Source organism: Cavia porcellus, unplaced genomic scaffold (genome assembly GCF_034190915.1).
Source record: "Cavia porcellus strain 051 isolate PalLab524CR breed Dunkin Hartley unplaced genomic scaffold, mCavPor4.1 scaffold_8, whole genome shotgun sequence".
NCBI lineage: Eukaryota > Metazoa > Chordata > Mammalia > Rodentia > Caviidae > Cavia > Cavia porcellus.
The window spans coordinates 59,059,458-59,081,811 of record NW_026947491.1 but is presented as its reverse complement, the minus strand read 5'-3'; the positions used below and the strand labels follow the sequence as shown (position 1 = coordinate 59,081,811).

Here is a 22,354-nt window from a genome sequence, read left to right as displayed (position 1 = left end):
GAGATGGAGAGAAGGCAGGAATTGGAGAAATATTTGAGAAGTAAATATTTATGACATTTGCAGCATCTGCAATCAGGAAATAAAACACACAAGTGTTTTTTTACTTACTTCATTTCCCTCTTTCTGCCCCATATATGAAAGTAGTCAGTCTTTTTGAAATCTGTTGGGGAAAATAAAACAATTTTATTTGTCTCAAGTCCTGTTGAGAAATAGAAAATGCACAAATTGTTAATGAGTAAGTAAACAAATAAATGTGGGTCCACCTCCTGACACAGTGTTATTTGAGGAGGTACTAATTCAGTCTGTGACACTCACAGAGAAAGTTTAGAAAGCTTCCAGGAAGTGAGAAAGGCAGTGAGATTTTTCATATCCCTCTGACATGGATAAATGAATAGAATGAAAGAAAGAGCTCAGAGAAGAACTAGAAGCAGCACTACACAAAATGGAAAATGAGAAGTCGTTTCCGCATCTTATTTTACAGACAACTTTCTAGAAGCCCTGGAGATCTAAGAGAATCAAAGTATTATTGTATCTTCTAGTTTAACACTCAACAGTGAACTTTCTTAATTGGGAAGATAAGGTTCTAGCCTTGTAAAATGTTTACTACCTCAATGTTTTATAAGAAAGGACAAAAGGCCAAGAAGAGCAAGTTAAGGCAAAACGGGGAAGAGAATAATTTGTATCCATGAGTGTAATCCTAACTCAGCTCTGCTGTGCTGAGACTTACAATGAGTTAAACTTGTGCTTGCCAAATTGAACTAAGAGCCTGAGGGTTTAGCAGTTCTACCCACACCACAGGCTGGATGGGACGTTAGCCTCCTAAAGCTGATGAGACTCTGAGAATGCTTGCTTCACCCATCCCACAATCTCGCCTTTCTGTTAATGTTTCCTTTGCGCTTGGTGCTTCTTCCCACTTTTTCTCCTGAATCTTCAAGAAAGAATTGTAGGGGGCTGGGGATTTAACTCAACTGCACAAGTGCTTGCTGGCAAGTGCGAGGTCGTGAGTTAGATTCCCGGTACCAAAAAAAAAAAAAACATGAATTATAATATTCAGTAACCTAATATGAATACATGTTCTGTCTTTAGAGGATATTTCCATTTATAATTAATTAAAGGTCTCCTAAACTATAAAGGGAATTTTTAAAAATGTATACCAATTTCCTCCTGTCTCAAATGTCAGTCATATAAATTATCTTAGTTCTCTTAAGGTTGAGATTCTCAAGGCTGAGAATCACCCAGCAGGTACTGGTTCTTCCCATGCTGTGCAATACCAATTTACTCACTTCTCTACTAGCTGGCCAGTGTCAGAGCCCACTATCAGTCCATTCTGAGGTACCCTGGTCTGCTCTGGGTTTTCCTAGAGTCAAAACATCACCCTTGCTGCATATGGGGCTTTCTAAGGCCATGTGATACAATTCTGTGGTCAGCATCCAGTATAACTGGTTATGAACAGGGCCATTTTGATTTGGTTATGAAATGTTTTTTTAATATCACTGCTGCTTCTATCTCTTTTGCTATATTTTTCACTGTTAACGTTATAAGTTAAGGGAGCTATCAGCCCTATCACCAATCAATCATAACCAACTGGTATTTCCTCCCAAAATCTATTTCCCCAGCTATCTTCAAACAATGGGGTGAGAGAGGCTGAACAATAAAGGCTGGGAAAACGCGAAGGTGGAAATACAACTAGAGCTGTGGTTGTTAAGCTTTAGCATGCTATGTGTCACATGGAGGACATGTTTTAAATGCCGACTTCTAAGCTCCATCCTTAGAAGCCTGATTTCATAGATCTGGAATGATCTGGGAACCTGTATTTTTTATTTGTCTCCCAGGTAAATGTGTTATAGGTTTTGCGTGCATCACACTTAAGAAATATAGAACTTGACTATGACTGTGAATTATGCACAGTTGCCCATGGGTAAAACATACATTCATCACAGAATATTACTCTGATTTTACAGGCAATCACCTCACTTTGGTCCTGCAGATTTAACTACTAGTGATCATGATGCAAGTATTCTTGATTCATTTCATTGATTGATGTACCCATCTTCCTTGTGATCTTTAAACACACTCCTTTTCATTTTGAAATTACAGAGTCTGTCATCCCAAGTAGTGGAACATTTCATGTAAAGCTCCCTAAGAAGCACAATGTGGAACTTGGAATAACCATAAGTTGTAAGTAAAAATGATTTCTCTTAAAATACAGAATTTTTAAAAGAAACACTAGAAAACCATGTTGTCAAATAATTTATAGAGATGGCAAATGTTTTATGTATCCTCGTCCAGTTTTGTGGATCCAGTCAACTCTAGCACTTACTGGCTTTGAGAATGGAACAAATATTTAAACTCTGATATTATATTTCTTTATCTATGAAGTGAGAATAAGAATATCTACAAAATATGTTGTTTAAAATAGCACATGAAATATTTATTTACCTAGTTTAAAACCTAGCAAGTAACAAAAGAGTACTCAATAAATATGTCTCACATAATTGTCCCCATTCCTTATGAATAGCTAGAGTAACAAAAAAGTGTCTGTAGGCTCTTTTCAGTTAGCATTGATATATTGAGTTTTCATAATAACCTACTGACTTAATAAAAACTCATAGTTACTTACTTTTAAGATTCTCTTCCTGTGTGTCCACTGAGCATCTGTAATTCATTGTTATCTATAGTCTATCATGTAAAATGTATCTTACTTTATTAAATTTCTGGATTTTTCTAGGGTACAAACAGTGGCTGGGTAACCAATCATAAAAATAAAACCAGAGTGTATAAATGTGTTTGATTTCTTTCCTTAAGTTGTTTTACCTATGGTGAAACAACTTTGAAAGTTTCAGTCCCTCTGGACTTTTGTAGAATGGAAGTTGAAGCATTTTTGTACTTTTATATCCACCAACTAAGTTCATTCATAAATACTCCAAGAAAATAAAGCAAATGATCAACACATAAATACCAAAGAAGACATAGAGGCAATGATCGTGACCAAGAGGTGGTCCCTTCAAGAGAGAGTGATGAGGCTACATAAAAGTGCCTCACCACATTGTGGATAGCATTTATGTCGGTGGTTAAGTCAAAAATAAATAAAAAGAGTCCTTGATTGAACAGAATAAAATGGGCTGTCCAATTCAACTTTGATGTCATAAATTTAACACTAAAAAGTACAATTTTATTTATAGCAGATAAACCACACGAATCTACTGCAACTCTAAAAGTAGCATACTGTACTATAATTCAGAATAAATGTTAAGAATAAGAAGCCATCAATATAGGACAGAGTGATATATTCCTCCCTTCCCAGCCCAAAGTTGCCTACTCGGCGAAAAGTAGAAAGATGAAATGAAAGTTCGCTGATTTTAAGTCCTACCAAAGTTGTTTATGCCTTTAATTGGGTCACTTAACCTCTTAGAATGTTCACTGTGAAGCAAATGCTGTAGGTCATTATTCTGTCAAGAGCTGGGCTACTAAGATTAAGGGAGGACACATCAGAACTTACTGTATTCCAAAAAACATTTTGAACTCAAGTGTCTTCTACAGTCCCATGTAATTTTAATGTTGTTTTCATTCATTCTGTTTATTCATTCCATTCATTTATTCCATTAGAGCAGGTTTTGAAAGTGTTGTTTCTCTGGCAGTTACATAGTGCGTAACACAGAGCTCCTACCTTCACTTCCGTTTTTCCATTCTTTTGTCTTCATTCACCATACTGTCAGCCTACGTCAATCTGAGGATGTATGCCCTGTCCTTTCAGACCTTAGAATACTGCTGCTGAGTATTCTAAAGTTACTTTCTTGTTGGATGCTTCTATCACCACTGCCATTTTATTCTTAAATTTTACTTCTGAAGGTGGTCTTTTTTTTTTTGTTTTTCGTAATATATTTTTAAATTGATATTAATAAAAATACAACTTAATCAGATTCATCAAATTAATCTTTAATGTATTTCTTTTTTAAAAATAGATACTTAAGGGCCAGAGGTTTAGCTCAGTGGCGTAAGTGCCTACCTGGCAAGCACAAGGTTATGAGTTCAATCCCATACAAAAAAAAAAAAAAAAAAAATTAAAAAATAGATACTTAGGGCTGGGGATTTAGCTCAGCGGCATAAGCACCTGCCTTACAAGCAGGCAGTCGTGAGTTCGATCCCTGGTACCAATTAAAAAAAAAAAAATAGATACTTAAACCAGCTGTGATGGTACACACACCTATAATCCCAGCACTCTGAAAGATCAAGGCAGAAGGATCACAAGTTCCAGCCCAACCTGAACAATTTAATGGCTTAGAAAGACCCTGTCCCAAAATTTAAAAAAATAAAAAAGGGCTAGGAATGTAACTCTACATGAAAGCTCTAGGTGAAATCCCTAATACGGAGAAAAATTGTGGTTATTTTGTTTGAAATGTAGTCATGTACTCACAACTACAAAAATATTTGCTTTATTCCCGTGTAGAGTCATTTATAATTATGTTTTATGATGATGGTCTTAATGTCCTTAGCATTACTTCTGAAGCTGATTTTACTAACAATAATGGCAACAATCTGAAAACCCCCACAAAAGTGGTTTGAACCGTAGACTTGTAGCGAGCCATAAGCAAATGCTGTTCATGAAAACTGGAAGTGCTGTACTCCTCCTGAGTGGAGAAGTGATACTAAGCTCATTGTGTGCATTTGTCAGCCCTTCTAGAGCTACAGCTCCATTTGCACTACTAATCATCACCATACTGAGCTCGTATTTCCTCATGGAAATACTCATATTTTGCCACTTGAGAAAACAGACACTGCTATGAATGAAAAAATATTTCACAGGGCTATGCATTTTCACTGCTATGAGACAGTAAACTCCTGAGGCTTAGCCCAGTCCTGGCACCTATATTCACTGTGTGAATGAATAAGAAGTCTTTATCAGCAAAGTTCTCCTGAGTACTGTGCCCTTCAGGAAATGAGTCTTTAAAGGAGGCAATGAATATAGATGCTGGTTCAAGGTCTGTTGCGTGGACCACAAAGCCTTGGCTTGGAATATGATCAAGTGCAAGAATTTATCCCAAACAGCGCTCTCTCTGATTCCTTAGCCCTTTCTGTCCATTTCCCTGTCTGTAAAGTGGTTTACATATTTCATTCTGCATCGTTGACAAGATTAGATGAGTTAGTATGTGTAAAGTGTCTGTATTGTGGACCCTAACCAGTGGTAGTGAGTATGATGATACACACAGAGCTTTGTGAAATATTTCAAGCACAGCTGCAGACTACAAATTCTGGTGCCAATGATAGCTGTCCTACTTCACCAGGCAGTCCTGGGACCTTCTTCTCAAACACAGACAGGGACTCCCAGTGAAACTCGAGTACAGCAGAGTTTATTGGTTTTTTTCTCTGTCTTTATCCAAAACCCTCCTTCGATCTTCTTCACCTTGTAAAAGCTCTAATTATTAAGGAACAGCCTCCATGGTGGGAAGCGCACACTCCATCAAAGCCTTTATGGCTTGCTCCGCAGACCTAATTGACTGAGAAATGAGTCCCTCTAATTTTGGACATGGTGAGCAGTTTTAGGCTATTTTCTTAAGTCCCTGATGAAATATGCATAGCACATTAGCATCAGGCATTACTTGTATTCGTGATATTGCTATAATATGGAGTGATTTATTACAGTAGATAAAGCAGAATGGCCTAGCAGAGCGGTACAGTCTGGGGCTGCCAGCCACCTCCCTACGCCCTCACCACTTTCCAGCACAGACCACCTGCCTCTAACATCAGAGAACCCAGGCGTCAGTTCTTTTCACGTTGGTGTTTTCTTTTGTGATTTTAGTGCAGAGATTTATGTTTACTTTGTGCTAAGCATTGCACTATGCAGTTTTATGTGTTTTATTTCATCTCGAAGCATCCCTGTGGCATCTATCCCCATTTTACAGAGAGGATAATATGGCTTAGCTAGGCAATCTCCCCAAAACACAGAACTAATAAAGGCAAAACAGGGATTCAGGCCCATTTCTGCCTGCCTTTTCTGTCACGATAGCACTCAGTGCTGCTGCCATCTGATTAATGAACCTTTCCCAGATCCTATATCAGAAAAGCAAAAGGTAGCATTTTGTGAGTGCAGTTAATTTGTTGGCTTTCTCTTTTAGTTGTGTCTGAATTGTTTGCAGAAATGAAGGCTTGCTTTATGTTTTATAAAATCATAAAACAAACCTTCTGACAAGCACAACAAATCTATCATTTCCCCCTAAGTCTTAAGCATGTTTAGAAGAGAATGGTTCATAGCGTTCACTGAGTTTGCAATACAAATGTTCTTCAGTACTCTATTTCAAGTTAAATAATTTCTTGTACTTGTCACATATTGTGTATATGGTTGCAATTAAAGCAGAACTGAATGAGAGAAGGAAATACAATGTCTCTAATGGAGATTGGATGTTTCATCAAATTTTGAGCTAAGTACCTTGGTTATCAGAGTAAGTTCCACAAATGACTGAATATTATACAATGTTCTTGAACTGCTTTGTTTATTCCCCTTTAACTCACTTCAAAATTCAGAAGAGTTTACTTGTCTTCAAACACAGGAAAAGTTAATGAACAAAAGATAGAGACTGTCATTTTATGCCTCCTCTGAAAAAAATTTTTCTGGTTGTACTAGTGATAGAAACTAGTGTCTTATGCACAGTAGGCTCTGTTACTGTACACGTGCCCAGCTCTCTGACAATTCGTTGAGAGGAAACAAATCCATGTTTTCTATGATCATCAGTTTCTCACATTGTGAAATTGTAACACCTCTGTGGTTAAAGGACAGTTCTACTGCGACTTCACTTGTGCTGTTACTCCCTTTAAATGACAGTATAAGTTTTTTAAAAGGTGAAAATCTATGAAGAACTAAAGATAAAGAATATAGACAAGAGCGACCAAAATTGCTAAGAAGCCTGATTCAGAGCATATCTTCCCAAGAGCCTCAGGAAGTGGTGACATCAGAAACTTTAAAAAGTAAAAATGATGATGAAGCTAAAATAGGATAACTAATTGAAATCCTAAGAATGAAGAAACCCTCTGATAACCTTTCCCATTCAGCACAGACAACTACTTTCCCCTACCCTGGTAGAAGCCTGGAGTTTTATTCTCTGAAAAGCATACCATGGAGAGTTCTCTGGACTGGGGAACACAGTTTAACACTGCAATACTATGCCACAAGCAGAAACTTAGTTCAAGTTTGCCAACTGAATAATGAAGCCGCCATCTCTCTTTCCCATTAAACTCATAAATAGCAGGTGGTTAGCTGGGTTCAATACCTCCAAGTAGGAGAAAGAACTGGCACCATCTAAACCAGAGACACAAGACTGTTGTCTTCACTGTACTATTAACAGAAAGTTAGGGAAAAAAACAGGAAACTAGATACTTGAATCTAATACACAAGACTATCACTTAAAGAAAAGAAAAGAATCAAAGAAACAGTGCATTTAGAAAAAAGAAAAATAAAACAAACAAAAATCTGTTCTTAACATCATTAGCAGTATAAGATTGCATCCATAGGAGCAATCAAGGAATGTACAGCAAAATTGCCTCCAGAGGGAGAACAAAGAACTCTTAAAAAATTTAGAAAAAAATGAAAATTTCAGTTAAAATATTGGGGTTAAATTGAAGAATTCATAGAAATTTTAAGAAAACAACTAAATGTGTAATCTAGAAAGAATATTATACAAAAATAAGCCCAAATGACACGACTTTGACGTAATAGACATTACACAAAGATACAGAAGTATCAAAGAAACAAATCTCCTAGAATTGATGGATTCATTTCCAAACAGATGGGCCCATAACCCCTAGATGGATACAGACCCCCCTGAGGCATGTCATCCCGAGGATCCTGGACAAAGAGGGTTCCAGTACTAAGGAAGAGGGAAAGTTTTATACATTGTGTCAGGGAAGCAGAAAAAAATGATCAATTTCCAATAAATAGTTTCTACTGAATATATATCTCTTTTTACATGATCATAAAGTTGAAAATCATTAAATCAAATGATTGTTAACTTGGGGACCATCTATCATTGCATCTGGAAAAGCATAAAATTGAGGACTACTCTCAGAGAACTGATTATTTAAAGTATACATTTATAATTTTGATACAAATAAAAAGTAAAATTTAAACAGTAATGCAGTAAGCAGTTTCCTTGTGAGGCTCAAGAATGGATGAGAAAGATCAACTCAATGGATTTTGTAATGTTGTACAAAGGTATATTTGTGAATTGAGAACAAATTTCCAGTGACCTGGGCTTTCTGTGTTGCAAAAGAGCTTTAGACAGACACGATGGTGCTCAAGTTCTGAACTATCTTGTAGATGATTCAGTGCAGCTCCAGAACTGTAATAACAGTGATCTTGGAGATACAAGTGGAGTTTGAATTAAAATTATTTCATGAAGTGTAAGTGGGAAAAGAGCAGTGGTTTAAATTTAATATCTGTGATTTGAAACAATTTAGCATCATGTTCTCTTTTGTCAGGTTCAGCCCTGTGTGTTTTACCAGTTAATTGAGATTTCAGGGCGCTCTGATTGTTTTCTCTCTCTCTCCCAGTACTTGATGACTTCCTGTGCCCTTCTTTTATGAACAACACTCTTGCCCCACTCAATGAACCCTCAGCCCAGCCCATGACATGTTTTTGTGGCCTTCTCAGTTGGAATCATGTCGTTGAAGACAAAACACCAATTCATGCCTAATGATCTCATGAGTCTTATCCAGCATGTCTTTCCTTGTTGTCCAACTTCTTTGAGGTTTTATAGCCAATGCCAAGTGCAGAGATGCCTGGTTTATGGTTGATGTTCTTTAAATACGTGTGAAGTAAGTGGATGATTCTGTGGAGAAACCCAATCACATTCAAAGTACTGAGTTGTGTTAAGTGTGATGTTGTTCAAACAAGCCACAAACTGAGAAACACTGTGGGGTGAGGCAAATTGGTGTGTAAGATCAGCTCAATGAGGAGAGTAGCAAGTAGGAGACTGAAGTCTCCATCTAAAGGGAGAAGAGGGAAAGTGAAGCCAGTGTTGTTGCATAAAAACAGTTAACATTTAAATCTGAATTCTGTGTGCTCTGATCTGATCATTTCATATGTACTAAGTTACATAATCCTCCCAACACAAATTTTGAGGTAAATATTTTATTATTCATAGTACCATTTTACAGGTGAGGAACTAAGGCACTTGAAGACTGTTTACACAAACACACATAACTAATAATTGGTAGAGCCAAGATTTTGAAAGTATCTATTCTGGTTGCCACAACCCAATTCATAATCACTCAACTATATTACTATTCTGTTTCTTAAAAAGAAAGCATATATCTGTATGAAAGCAATACATTTTTAAATGTTGACAACATGTTTTAGAGTACTACAAACCAACCAAATCATGCTTCATTTGTGACTTCTTGAGTACTGGAAAACTGACACATGGAGGTAGGTATGCACAACATGACTGAGTCCCCAGACCATGCATTGCCACATTTAATATGTACAGTAAAAATATCAGAGCAGGAGAAGCTTATACAGATGTGGACTTCCTTTGGGGTTTAGTGTAATCATCCTCCTCGGTTCACCCCGCTCTGTGAAACTTGCAAGTCTCTGTGAAACTTCCAAATTTAGCTGAAGGGGAAAGAGAAAAATCTAGTAAATGCGAGAATAGCTACCATGCAAGTCTACAAAGTATAAGAAATTTTCAGCTTCTTTGAAAAACTGTGTGGATTTGTCCAAAAGATCACAGTAGTATTGAAGTAGTTGTTGTTCTTGCTGCGGCTAGAAAAATGACAGACATAGGTTTGGATATGCTTTGATGCTTCTGTTATTGTTGGATTTCACATATCATTTCAGTGTAACATAGGTATTTTTAAAACCAAAAGAAACATTGAGTGCTACATGTTGTTTACTACAGCTTGGCAAAATATGTAAATTCATTGGCAGATACTAAAAAAATTATGCTTGCTGATAATAACAAAGTTTTATTTTTGTGCCTTATACCCAGATCAGTTTGCAGTTTTGGAATACAACATGAGTAAAAATGCTAGATGTTTATAATGCTCTAGAGGAATATATGAAATCATTGAATGAAGCTTTAAATAATGAAGTAATTGTAGTGAATAGATATTTTACATTCTTTGTTAGAAGCTAACTATAATGATTATATGAATTCTCATTAACATTTACCATGAACTAATGTAGACATTGGGTAAGGTATTCATAATATTTGCTTTTTCTTTAAATGTTGTGTTGAGATATTAAACCATCTGTTCTTATGCATAAACATTTTCCTGGGATTCAGATGGGATTATGGGATATGAAATGGTTCTATGGTTATTATGGGGTGATCAGGCTGTTTATAATAAAATCCTACTTTAGGGACCTTTTAATGATCTCTAAAAGGAAATCATTCCAGGCTTCAGGATGGTAAAACATCTCTCAGATGCCAGTTATTTTTTTTTAAATGTTTATATGCATAATTTTTAAGTAGCAAACTCCTAAATTGAATGGAAATCTAAGTCAAGATGATTTTTGTGCATACATGGACTGTGTTTCATTTGAAGAACTGATTTTAAGTAAGTTTATTAAGAATTTTTTCATTCTTATCAAGTGGAAATATTTGTAAAAAAATTTATAAAGCCTAAAACTGACCATTGTGTGGAATGATGACTTTTCTATAACTGTAAAGCTCTATGTTCATGTTTATTATAGCAGGATGCGAAAGAATTTAATTACCTATCAACAAAAATGTTTACTACAGTCAGTAAAATGAAATAGCCACATTCCAGCATATTTCAGACTTTTTAAAATATGAATTTGTGAACAGAATTTAAAGATTTATAGTCCATCTACCAAAAGACTTTTCCTTGGGGGGGGGATGAACTTTATATTAGTGGTTCTTATTCACTATCTGTTCTGAGGTACTTGAGTAACAATGACACATTCCCATCAACAGTGATATCTCCTTCCTGGAAAGAAATGGAGGAAGGATGGGAGAAATGCGCCCATTCCAACATCACTAAGGGAGCCCCCCACTGACTGTAGTGTTCTCTTACTGAGGAACCAGTCCTTCAGGTCCTCCCTTGAGAATCATTGATTAAAATAGATTTAACCTTAATGGACAGTTCTCCTGTTGCTTTCTCCAATTGCAAATTAAGTGGCTTGGCCTTAGGTTTTAAGTTTATAAATACTTTAACATGAATGTTATATAGTACACATGCTTCCTAATTCATTTACTGAATACATATGCTTTTGTGTACAAATTCTACTTGTATTAACAGTTATTATAAGAGAGGAGAATGTCTGGTACTGGGTGGATCATACAAATAAAGATGTAATTTGTTCTACCTGCATCATTACAGCACCATCCAGTAGGAAACCAGGAGACCCCCTTGTCATTTCAGATATCAAGAAAGGAAGTGTGGCACACAGGTAAGGAAAACGTATTTTCTTGTTTATTCCAAGGTATCTCTTAATTTAAGCAGAAATGACCCTTCCATACCCACGGTGGGCCCTACTAATGGACTGTGATATTTTCTGTAGTGTCCAGGCACCACTATCCATCAATTTTATTTTATATCCCAGGTGGCAATGGTTACATAGATCTTTCCTCTGCTATCATTTTATTTCTGCAGCAAGAACAAGCAATAATTGTCTGAAAGTGTTTTGGAGTCTCTTGTGAGTTCTGCATGGGCTCTTATTCACTGACCATCTTCTACCTTTGATTTTCCAGTTAAAACCCTAACAGTGCCCTCAATTTGGAAAAGCACCCCTCCAGATATAATAACTGGTTAAATAGTTTCGCTAGATGCCAGAAAGGCCTCCCTGGGCAAGCAAGATCCTTAATCCTTAAGCAATATCTCTTTGGCCCATATACCATCAAAATAAGGCTATCTCAAACATTTTGTTTCACAGATCAAAAATACTTTTTAGGTAATTCAATATACTAATACAAAAGACTATTTTTCAATGAAAGATTTTTTTAAAATTCTGTTACCACAGTCATTTCTTTAAAGGAAATACAATATTTTAACACTCAAAAGTAGGAGACATTGTATGTGTTTAGGAATATAGGGACAGGCTCAGTTTCTATGAAAAAGGAACATATTAACACCATGGGTTACACAGGACAGAAATACCTCTTTCGTATGCAGCTGAGAGGCACGCAGGCAACCCAGAGCTGGGGAAGCTCTGCCTGACCTGGCAGTCAGCTGTGTTTCTTAGCCGTAGGAAGGAGGTGGGGCCGTGAAGGATGCTGAGAGAGTCAGGGCATGCAGAAGATGGAAAGGAAGGGTGGATATTGGAAAATACTTAGCAGTCTCTTATTAGAGACAAAATGCATAAAGGTCATTTCTTACAAATAAGAATATATATGCATTTATACATATATGAAGACATATATACTACACTTATACTATTTTTCTTATTTCACTATGGACCTTCAAAAACTTATAATAGACTTGTACTGGGAAAGCCAGTATTAGATACTCAGACACCACTTCCAAACAGGTAGCATCACATTCGATTCGTATGTACATTGTCAGTCTACTTCAACCACTATGAGTTTCCAGGAGCACTGGAAATGGCAAGGATGTCAAGTCTTGGGTCTCTGCTAACTCCATCCACCTTGACCTCCTGACTCCCTTAGTCCCTGCTAGTGCCTGATTGTCAAGCTCAAAAGTAAAGGAGCACAAAGACATGAGGTCCCTGCAGGCCCCAGTCCATTACCTCCCTTCCTGGAAACTTCCATTACGTGGGTGTCCTTGTTTAATTGAAGAAGGCATTTTAAAATGCTTTTAATACTCTGCAACTTAATGTCATCCCAAATAAAAGTAGGAAAAAATGAATGTTTGTCAACAAAGTACAATTTAAAAACATTTGAAGAACTGCTTTTTCTCTCTTTCCCATGGGGCTACACTATGCTTAATGTCTCTTTAAATGATGAATTAAGTGCTTATCATTTGTCATGTGCTTCTGTGCATTTGCTAACAGAACCGGAACCTTGGAACTTGGGGATAAATTACTCGCAATAGATAACATCCGGCTGGACAACTGTTCCATGGAAGACGCAGTTCAGATCCTCCAGCAGTGTGAAGATCTGGTAAAGCTCAAAATCCGCAAAGATGAAGATAATTCAGGTATCAGCGGCATCCTTATTTAAAACTGATTTCTATAACAGTCTATCTGTCAAAAAGATAATAGATCTTGATGTTTTACATATAGCATCTGGCTAGTGACATTGCAACAGTGTTTCAGATAGTTGAGTGTTTAAATTCTGCGCTCAGTTCCTCCTCAGTGGCATATATACTGAATTCTGCCTTGAGAGTATAGTATGAATTTTAAACAGTGGTGCTTTTAAACAATTTAATTAGGATATTTTCACCATAAATGGTGATTGTATTAAATAACTTTTAAGAATGGAAATCATGTCATCACCAATTACCACCTTAATGCACTGAAACTAGTCATGTCTCAGCATGTCTTTGCTGACATTTTTAATACAAAATTTTAACCCTAGTGAATGTCACATTTTTACATAACAAGTCAGAATGAAAAGAAAGGTCTTGTGCCTTATCGTTTTCCTGAAGGGCTGTGCTCAGGCCTCAAGTGACAGGAGGGTACAGTAGAGTTATAGCAGTGCTTCTCAGATTCCCAGAACAGAGCTTAGAAAACACAGATCTGGGCGCATCCCCCAGGTGGGGCTGAGATTCTACATTTCTAACATACTCCCAAGATGGTGCTATGGTGTTGTACAAGGAACACTTCAGTAGCCCTTTAGTAGAAGCCTTTTTGTGTGATTATGATAAGAACTTGGAGCTAACATAAAAATTTAGTTGAAAGAGTCAGGAAATATGGAGAATTATAGATGATAATATTAATCAGTATTAACATTTAGGTTAAAATTTTGCCAATGTTATGAGTAAAGTGTAGCTCTTTCCTCTGTATCTGATTCTCCTAATTATAGTTCTGTATTCTTTTGTTTGTTTTTCTGGCTATCCCAGTAACAAATAGTTTATAATTTCTAGTTTTGTTTTCTCTTTATATCAAACTGATATATAAAGAGATAAAAATATACATCTTAACACGGTAACATTATGTTTCGATATGTGTATGCATTGCGGAATGTTTAAATAAATGTAAGTATAACTGTCTTCTCAGCCATTTATCATTTACAGTATTTGTGGTGAAAACTTTAATAATTTTCTAACTTTAAACATGTATACTACATTATTACCGATAGAGACCCTACCGTGCAGTCTCACACCAGAGCTTCTTGCTGATTTATAATATATTGAACGTTTTAACAATTTAAAGCCCTCCTAATTCTTACTTCACGTGGACTTTGATTTGCTCCTTTGTATTAGTTTCTCTTCTGTGTAAATAATAGAATGCTTTTGACTAGTACATTCAATTTTATTTCCATAGAACAACTACATAGATATTTCATAAAATACATAAAAGTAATTAAATTACATGGTAAAAATAACGTGGTTAAAATACATTGTTGCTGGAATAAACAGAGTTTGAATAAATATAGTTCAAAACTTAGGGCCGTGCCTGGCCACAGGTCTGCAGAGGAGGAGCTGGGCAGATCTGGGGTGCCCTCACTGGCCTCTCTGCGTGTCTGGAGGACTCTGGATTTCTGCGCCCAGACTGCTGGAGTTCCCTCAGGCTTCCAGGTGCAGTGAAGGAGAGAGGTGGGTTTGAGGCTTCCACATCAGCCTCCCCATTCCCGGCTTCATTTGGAGACCTGCTGAGCTCCCGATAGGTGGGCTGGCCCACTTTACCAGCCTAGCCCAGCCTGTTTAGCAGCTGCGCCTGGCCATAGGTCTGCAGAGGAGGAGCTGGGCAGATCTGGGGTGCCCTCACTGGCCTCTCTGCGTGTCTGGAGGACTCTGGATTTCTGCGCCCAGACTGCTGGAGTTCCCTCAGGCTTCCAGGTGCAGTGAAGGAGAGAGGTGGGTTTGAGGCTTCCACATCAGCCTCCCCATTCCCGGCTTCATTTGGAGACCTGCTGAGCTCCCGATAGGTGGGCTGGCCCACACTACCATCCTAGCCCAGCCTGTTTAGCTGCCGCGCCTGGCCACAGGTCTGCAGAGGAGGAGCTGGGCAGATCTGGGGTGCCCTCACTGGCCTCTCTGCGTGTCTGGAGGACTCTGGATTTCTGCGCCCAGACTGCTGGAGTTCCCTCAGGCTTCCAGGTGCAGTGAAGGAGAGAGGTGGGTTTGAGGCTTCCACATCAGCCTCCCCATTCCCGGCTTCATTTGGAGACCTGCTGAGCTCCCGATAGGTGGGCTGGCCCACACTACCAGCCTAGCCCAGCCTGTTTAGCTGCCGCGCCTGGCCATAGGTCTGCAGAGGAGGAGCTGGGCAGATCTGGGGTGCCCTCACTGGCCTCTCTGCATGCCTGGAGAACTCTGGATTTCTGCGCCCAGACTGCTGGAGTTCCCTCAGGCTTCCAGGTGCAGTGAAGGAGAGAGGTGGGTTTGAGGCTTCCACATCAGCCTCCCCATTCCCGGCTTCATTTGGAGACCTGCTGAGCTCCCGATAGGTGGGCTGGCCCACACTACCAGCCTAGCCCAGCCTGTTTAGCTGCCGCGCATGGCCATAGGTCTGCAGAGGAGGAGCTGGGCAGATCTGGGGTGCCCTCACTGGCCTCTCTGCGTGTCTGGAGGACTGTGGATATCTCTGCAACCAGGGAGGGTCCACAGGTTCCTGAAGCACTGCGGCCTGTGGTGAGTACCCTAACCCGGCTGCGATTGAAGAACTGTGGAGCTTCCAAGGGGCAGGTGGGCGCACAGTGTCCCTGAGGCCCAGCTTGTCTGGAACTGCGGAGTTCTGAGCAGGCAGAGGAGGGCCACTGGTTCTGTAGGCCTAATGGCTTGGAGTACTGCGGCGCCAGAGTCCCAGTAGCTCCAAACATAGAAGGGGATTTTCAACAGATCCTGAGGAAGCTTTCAAATAACACTTGAAACACAGAAATATAGGAAAATGACAAAACGAAAGACCAAATTACAACCTCAAACCTCCAGCCCATCTCAAGAAACCCGAGGAGCGATGTATATAGAAGAAAATATATCCCATCCACCTCATATATCGGACACAATAGCCACTGAAATTGACAAGCAACTCCAGGAAGCTTTAAAGAAATTCAAACTCGAAATAATCTCCCAGATAAAAGAAGAAATGATAAAAGAAATGAAAGAGATTCTAAATATATCTAAAGAAAACACAGATAAAAAATTGGAGGAACTAAACAAAAAGATAGAATCCCTAGATGAGCAATATAAGAAACAAACAGAATACATAATGCAGATGCACAGAGATATACAGGAAATAAAAAACTCCACTGAAAGTTGTAAAAACCGCCTTAATGAAAGTGAAGATAGAATTTCAGACCTTGAAGACAGGATTGCAGCTAGTGAACAGGAAAGGAAAGATCTTTTGAAAATAACAAGGAACCAGGAAACAACAATTCAACAACTGCAAGACGATGCAAAGAAGAATAACATAAGAATGATAGGGATTAATGAAAGAGAGGGAGACAACATGAAGGATGTCAGGAGGATATTTAGAGAAGTAATAGCTGAAAATTTCCCAAGCATGAGATCAGAAACTGACATCAGGATCAGTGAAGCATATAGAACTCCAAACAGTCATAACCAAAATAAAACTACACCCAGACATATAATAGTCACCATCCCAGAAATCCAACACAAGAATAGATTATTAAAAGCTGTCAGAGAGAAAAGACAAATCACTTATAAAGGAAAACCTATCAGAATCACAGCAGACTTCTCAGCACAAACGATAAAGTCAAGAAGAGCATGGAGTGAAGTATTCCAGATCCTAAAGCAAAATGATTTCCAACCAAGACTGATATATCCTGCAAAACTATCATTCAAAATAGATGCTGCAATACGATACTTCCATGACAAAGAACAGCTGAAGAACTTCATGAACACCAAACCAACCCTGCAAAAAATATTGAAAGACAGTTTAGATACACAAAGGAAAAAACCACTAAGCAAAGCAAATAATTAAACAGAACCGAAAGATAAAGATGCAACAGCAGAGAGATAACATTCCTACAATTAACCAGCATTTAACAGTAATAACCATTAATGTAAATGGTCTCAATGCACCAATCAAAAGAAACAGACTAGCAGAATGGATCAAGAAACAAAATCCAACCATATGCTGTTTACAGGAAACCCATCTAACCCAGAAAGATACTCACAGACTGAAAGTCAAAGGATGGAAAACAATTCTTCATGCAGCAGGAATCCAAAAAAAGGCAGGAGTAGCCATTCTGTTTGCAGACAACGTGAACTTTAAACCAACAATGACCATAAAGGACAAAGAAGGTCACTACATACTCGTAAGGGGAAAACTCCAAGAGGAAGAGATAACTATCTTAAATATATACGCACCAAACTCCAGAGCACCCAGTTATATAAAACAATTATTAACAGAAATGAAAACTCAAATTATCAGTAACACAATTGTAACAGGAGACCTTAATACACCACTGACACCAAGGGACAGATCAACCAGACAGAAAATGAGCAAAGAAATAACAGAACTGAATCACACCTGTGAACAAATGGGTTTGATAGACATATACAGAATGTTCCACCCAACAACATCAGAATACACATTCTTCTCAGCAGTACATGGATCATTTTCTAAAATAGACCATATATTAGCTCACAGAACATATTTAAGCAAATGCAAAAGAGTTGAAATCATCCCTTGCATATTATCGGATCATAGCACTCTGAAATTAGAAATTAATGACAAAGGATACTGCAAAAATTCCGCAAACACATGGAAACTAAATAACACACTCTTGAGTAATCAGTGGGTCACAGAAGAAATTAAAGAAGAAATTAAACAATACCTAAAAGAAAACGAAAATGCAGATACAACTTACCGGAATCTGTGGGATGCAATGAAAGCCGTTCTGAGAGGAAAATTTATTGCACTGAGTTCCCACATCAGGAAAACAGAACGAATACAAATAAATAACTTGATGCTACACCTCAAACAGCTAGAAAAAGAAGAGCAAGTCAAGCCCAAAGCCAAAAGAAGAGAGGAAATTATAAAAATCAGAGCAGAAATCAATGCAATAGAGACTAAGAAAACAATCCAAAGAATCAACGAATCAAAGAGTTGGTTCTTTGAAAGAATAAATAAAATCGATAAGCCCCTAGCCAACCTTATTAAAAAAAGGAAAGAAAAAGCTCAAATTCATGCAATAAGAAATGAAAAAGGAGAAATCACTACAGACCCAATAGAAATACAGAGGATCATCAACACCTATTTCGAAAACCTCTACTCTCAAAAGTTTGATAACACAGAAGAAATAGACAGATTCTTAGAAGCATATGAAGTACCAAAGCTAGATCAAGAGGATATAAAACTGTTGAATAACCCAATCTCTGCTAATGAAATTGAGAATGTAATTGGGTCCTTGCCCACCAAGAAGAGCCCAGGCCCAGATGGATTCACTGCAGAATTCTACAAGAAATATAAAGAAGACCTAATGCCGACACTCCTCAAACTATTCAATGAAATTGAAAGGGAAGCAATCCTTCCTAAGTCATTCCTGGAAGCAAATATTACTCTAGTACCAAAACCTGAGAAAGACCCAACTATAAAAGAGAACTATAGACCGATCTCCCTAATGAACACAGATGCAAAAATCCTCAATAAAATATTGGCAAATAGGATCCAGCAAATCATCAAGAAGATTATACACCATGACCAGGTGGGATTCATCCCAGGAATGCAAGGATGGTTCAACATACGCAAATCAATAAATGTAATCCACCATATCAATAAAGCCAAAAATAAGAATCACATGATCATCTCTATAGATGCAGAAAAAGCCTTCGATAAGGTCCAACACTTATTCATGATAAGAACTTTACAGAAAATTGGAATAAATGGTCTTTACCTCAATATAATAAAGGCCATTTATGACAAACCAACAGCCAGCATCATACTAAATGGCCAAAAATTGAAAGCCTTTACTTTAAAATCGGGTACAAGACAAGGATGTCCTTTATCACCACTCCTATTTAATATAGTACTGGAAGTACTAGCCAGAGCAATTAGGCAAGAAAGAGAAATAAAAGGGGTAAAGATAGGAAAAGAAGAAGTTAAATTATCATTGTTTGCAGATGACATGATACTCTACATAGAAGAACCCCTAAACTCCATTGAAATACTCTTAGATACAATAAATAAATTCAGTAATGTGGCTGGATACAAAATCAATACTCAGAAATCAATAGCATTCCTATACACGAACAACAAAATTACAGAGAGGGAAATAAGAGAAACTGGACTATTCACATTAGCAAGCAAAAAAATGAAATATTTAGGAATTACTCTTACAAAAGAAGTGAAAGACTTATACAGTGAAAATTATAATACACTGAAAAAGGAAATTGAAGATGATCTCAGAAAATGGAAAGACATCCCTTGCTCATGGATAGGAAGAACAAACATTGTGAAAATGGCCATTCTCCCAAAACTGTTATACAGATTCAATGCAATCCCAATAGAAATACCATCAACATACCTTATAGATCTAGAGAAATCACTCCTAAATTTCATCTGGAACCAGAAGAGACCAAGAATTGCAAAGGCAATTCTAAGCAGCAAAGACAAAGCAGGAGGCATCACAATCCCTGACTTGAAGTTATACTACAAAGGAACAGTAGTAAAATCAACATGGTATTGGAATCAAAACAGAGCTGAAGATCAGTGGAATAGATTAGAAGATACAACCACAACTACGAACACACTCAACCACCTTATTTTTGATAAAGGAGCCAAGCAGGTTCACTGGAAGAACGACAGTCTCTTTAATAAATGGTGCTGGAAAAACTGGCTCTCCATTTGCCGAAAACTAAAGCTAGACCCATGTCTATCACCATGTACTAAATTAAAATGTAAATGGGTCAAAGATCTGAATATTAAAACAGAAACACTAAATCTATTGGAAGACAAAATAGGTAGAAACCTTGGAGACATAGGAGTAGGTAAAGAATTCATGAACAGGACTCAAACCGCACGGGAAATACTTCCCAGAATCAATAACTGGGACCACTTCTTATTAAAAAGTTTCTGCATGTCAAAAGAAATCTCCAGCATAGTGAAAAGAAAACCCACAAACTGGGAAAAGATTTTAGTGAACTCTCTCTCAGACAAGGGCCTCTTGTCTAAAACATACAAAGAATTAAAGAAACTCAGACCTCCGAAATTCAAAGATCCAATCCAAAAATGGGCATCTGAGATGAATATGCAATTCTCAGATGAAGAAATGCAAATGGCAAATAAATACATGAAAAAATGCTCATCATCATTGGTCATTAGAGAAATGCAAATTAAAACCACACTGAGATACCATCTCACTCCTGAAAGAATGGCCAGGATCAAGAAAACCGACAACAAATGCTGGAGAGGCTGTGGGGAAAAAGGAACTCTCCTGCACTGCTGGTGGGAGTGTAGACTGGTACAGCCTTTGTGGAGATCTGTCTGGAGATTTCTCAAAAAGTTGGGACTGGAAATCCCATTTATTCCAGCTATTCCACTTCTAGGCATATTCCCAGAAGAACTGAAAGCATCATACCACAGTGATATATGTGCACCTATGTTTATAGCAGCACAATTTGTAATCGCCAGATCTTGGAAACAACCCAAGTGCCCATCAACTGAGGAATGGATAAAAAAGTTGTGGTATTTCTATACAATGGAGTATTATTCAGCTATAAAGAAGGATCACATTGAGATATTTATCAATAAATGGGCACAGCTTGAGACCATACTCATAAGTGAAATAAATCAATCTCGCATGTGTGAATACCGAATAGTTTCCCTAATGTAAGTAATGATTCAAATATATAAAAATATGTGGTAATCATGATTCCCCATTAGGTGGCCTTGAAGCCTTATAAAGTTTTCACTCATTAATTAGAAAGGCTTTATTCTGGGCTTCTTGATATGAAAATATTTGAAGCTAGAGTATATGAAGTTTTACCCAAATATTTCAAGGAAAAAGACACTATGGTAACTACTATTAAGTCAGGTTATAAGGTGGTGAAGTACCAGGTTATTGAAACAGTCATGCTGTGACCTCTATTGTTATATTGTTATGTCCTGTTTTATCTCAATCTCCCCCTTATTGTTTCAAAAAAAAATTATTTAGTCATTTCTTATGTTTGTCTTAATTAAAGAAAAAATTCAAAAAAATTAGGATATATAAATATTAACTCTTTTCGATTTCCTATTAACTTGTTTTGAAGTCCTGTAGTACTCCCACGATCTTGTTTTGACTGATTAGACTCTGTTCCATTCTATATGATAGTATCAAGTTTGAAGACATAGGCAACTACTTTGAAGACAATAAGATTCACTAAGATACCCATTCTGGTTTGACTATTGTCTTCTTTGGAAGTCCTGTAATGTTTACAATGCCTAAGTTTTATTGGTCTTGTTCTCTACTGTTTTGTCCAACTTTATAATATCTAATAAGATAGACAATTCTTTTTAAGGAAACAAGGGACAACGTTGATAACCATTGTTGATAAACTTGTACTCTGTTCTACACCATGTGCTATGTCTATCCTTGGTATTGACTGACAGCTTTGTTTTGCCATATTTGACTGTATTCTCCCCCCCCCAAAGAAAGTAATAAGCACTAAGGAGTAATAAAATCCAAGATGTGTAAATTTTGTTGTAAAAAAGAGAGGGAAAAAAAAAAAGAAAAAGAGCTCTAACGGATATAACAGCAAGTGTGTTTGGGGGTGTTAAATAGCTGACTTTATCAATGTTTTTGGAACATTGAACACAGCTGTTTGCAGTCTCCCTGTTTGAATGTCCACCTTGTGTTCTTTGATACTGTGATTTGAGGAACTATTTTCAAGAAAATAGTGTGTAATCTACTAGCAGGTAATTTCTTACTGTTATGGTTTTTTGTTTTGTTTTGTTTTGTTTTGTTTTGTTTTGTAGTTCTGTATTGCGTGTACCCTTACACCACTTTGGTTTGTTTTGTGTTTTTCTCTTTTTCCTCTTAAATAAAAAAAAAATAGTTCAAAACTTAGGTTTGCAATATAAAGAGGAGCAGAAGTATATATGGGAACTAAAAACAAACCTATTTATTCAAAATCGTTCTATGGCATTGGTCTATGTATTTATAATGATAGATAAAGAGCCTCTGTTAATCCAGTAAATTGATTGGGTGAAGACTAGTTACTGTGTATGTGTGTTCATGATTATATAATATACTGATACATTACATATTTTCATCCCAGCTATGCTAGTCAGCTTTTTGTTGCTGTAACAGAACACCTGAGATCCTCAAAT

General features: G+C 37.4%; 1 protein-coding gene across 13 annotated transcripts in view; it reads left to right on the top strand.

Annotated features, from left to right (window-relative positions):
• Grip1 (glutamate receptor interacting protein 1) overlaps positions 1-22,354 on the top strand; it is a 633,384-nt gene that overhangs the window by 551,245 nt on the left and 59,785 nt on the right. For all 13 annotated transcript variants that reach the window (XM_063255091.1, XM_063255088.1, XM_063255086.1 and 10 more), the window contains 3 exons: positions 2,098-2,178; positions 11,338-11,407; positions 12,968-13,113. In XM_063255091.1, coding sequence (XP_063111161.1) covers positions 2,098-2,178; positions 11,338-11,407; positions 12,968-13,113 — 297 coding nt within the window. The remainder of the gene's footprint in view (positions 1-2,097; positions 2,179-11,337; positions 11,408-12,967; positions 13,114-22,354) is intronic.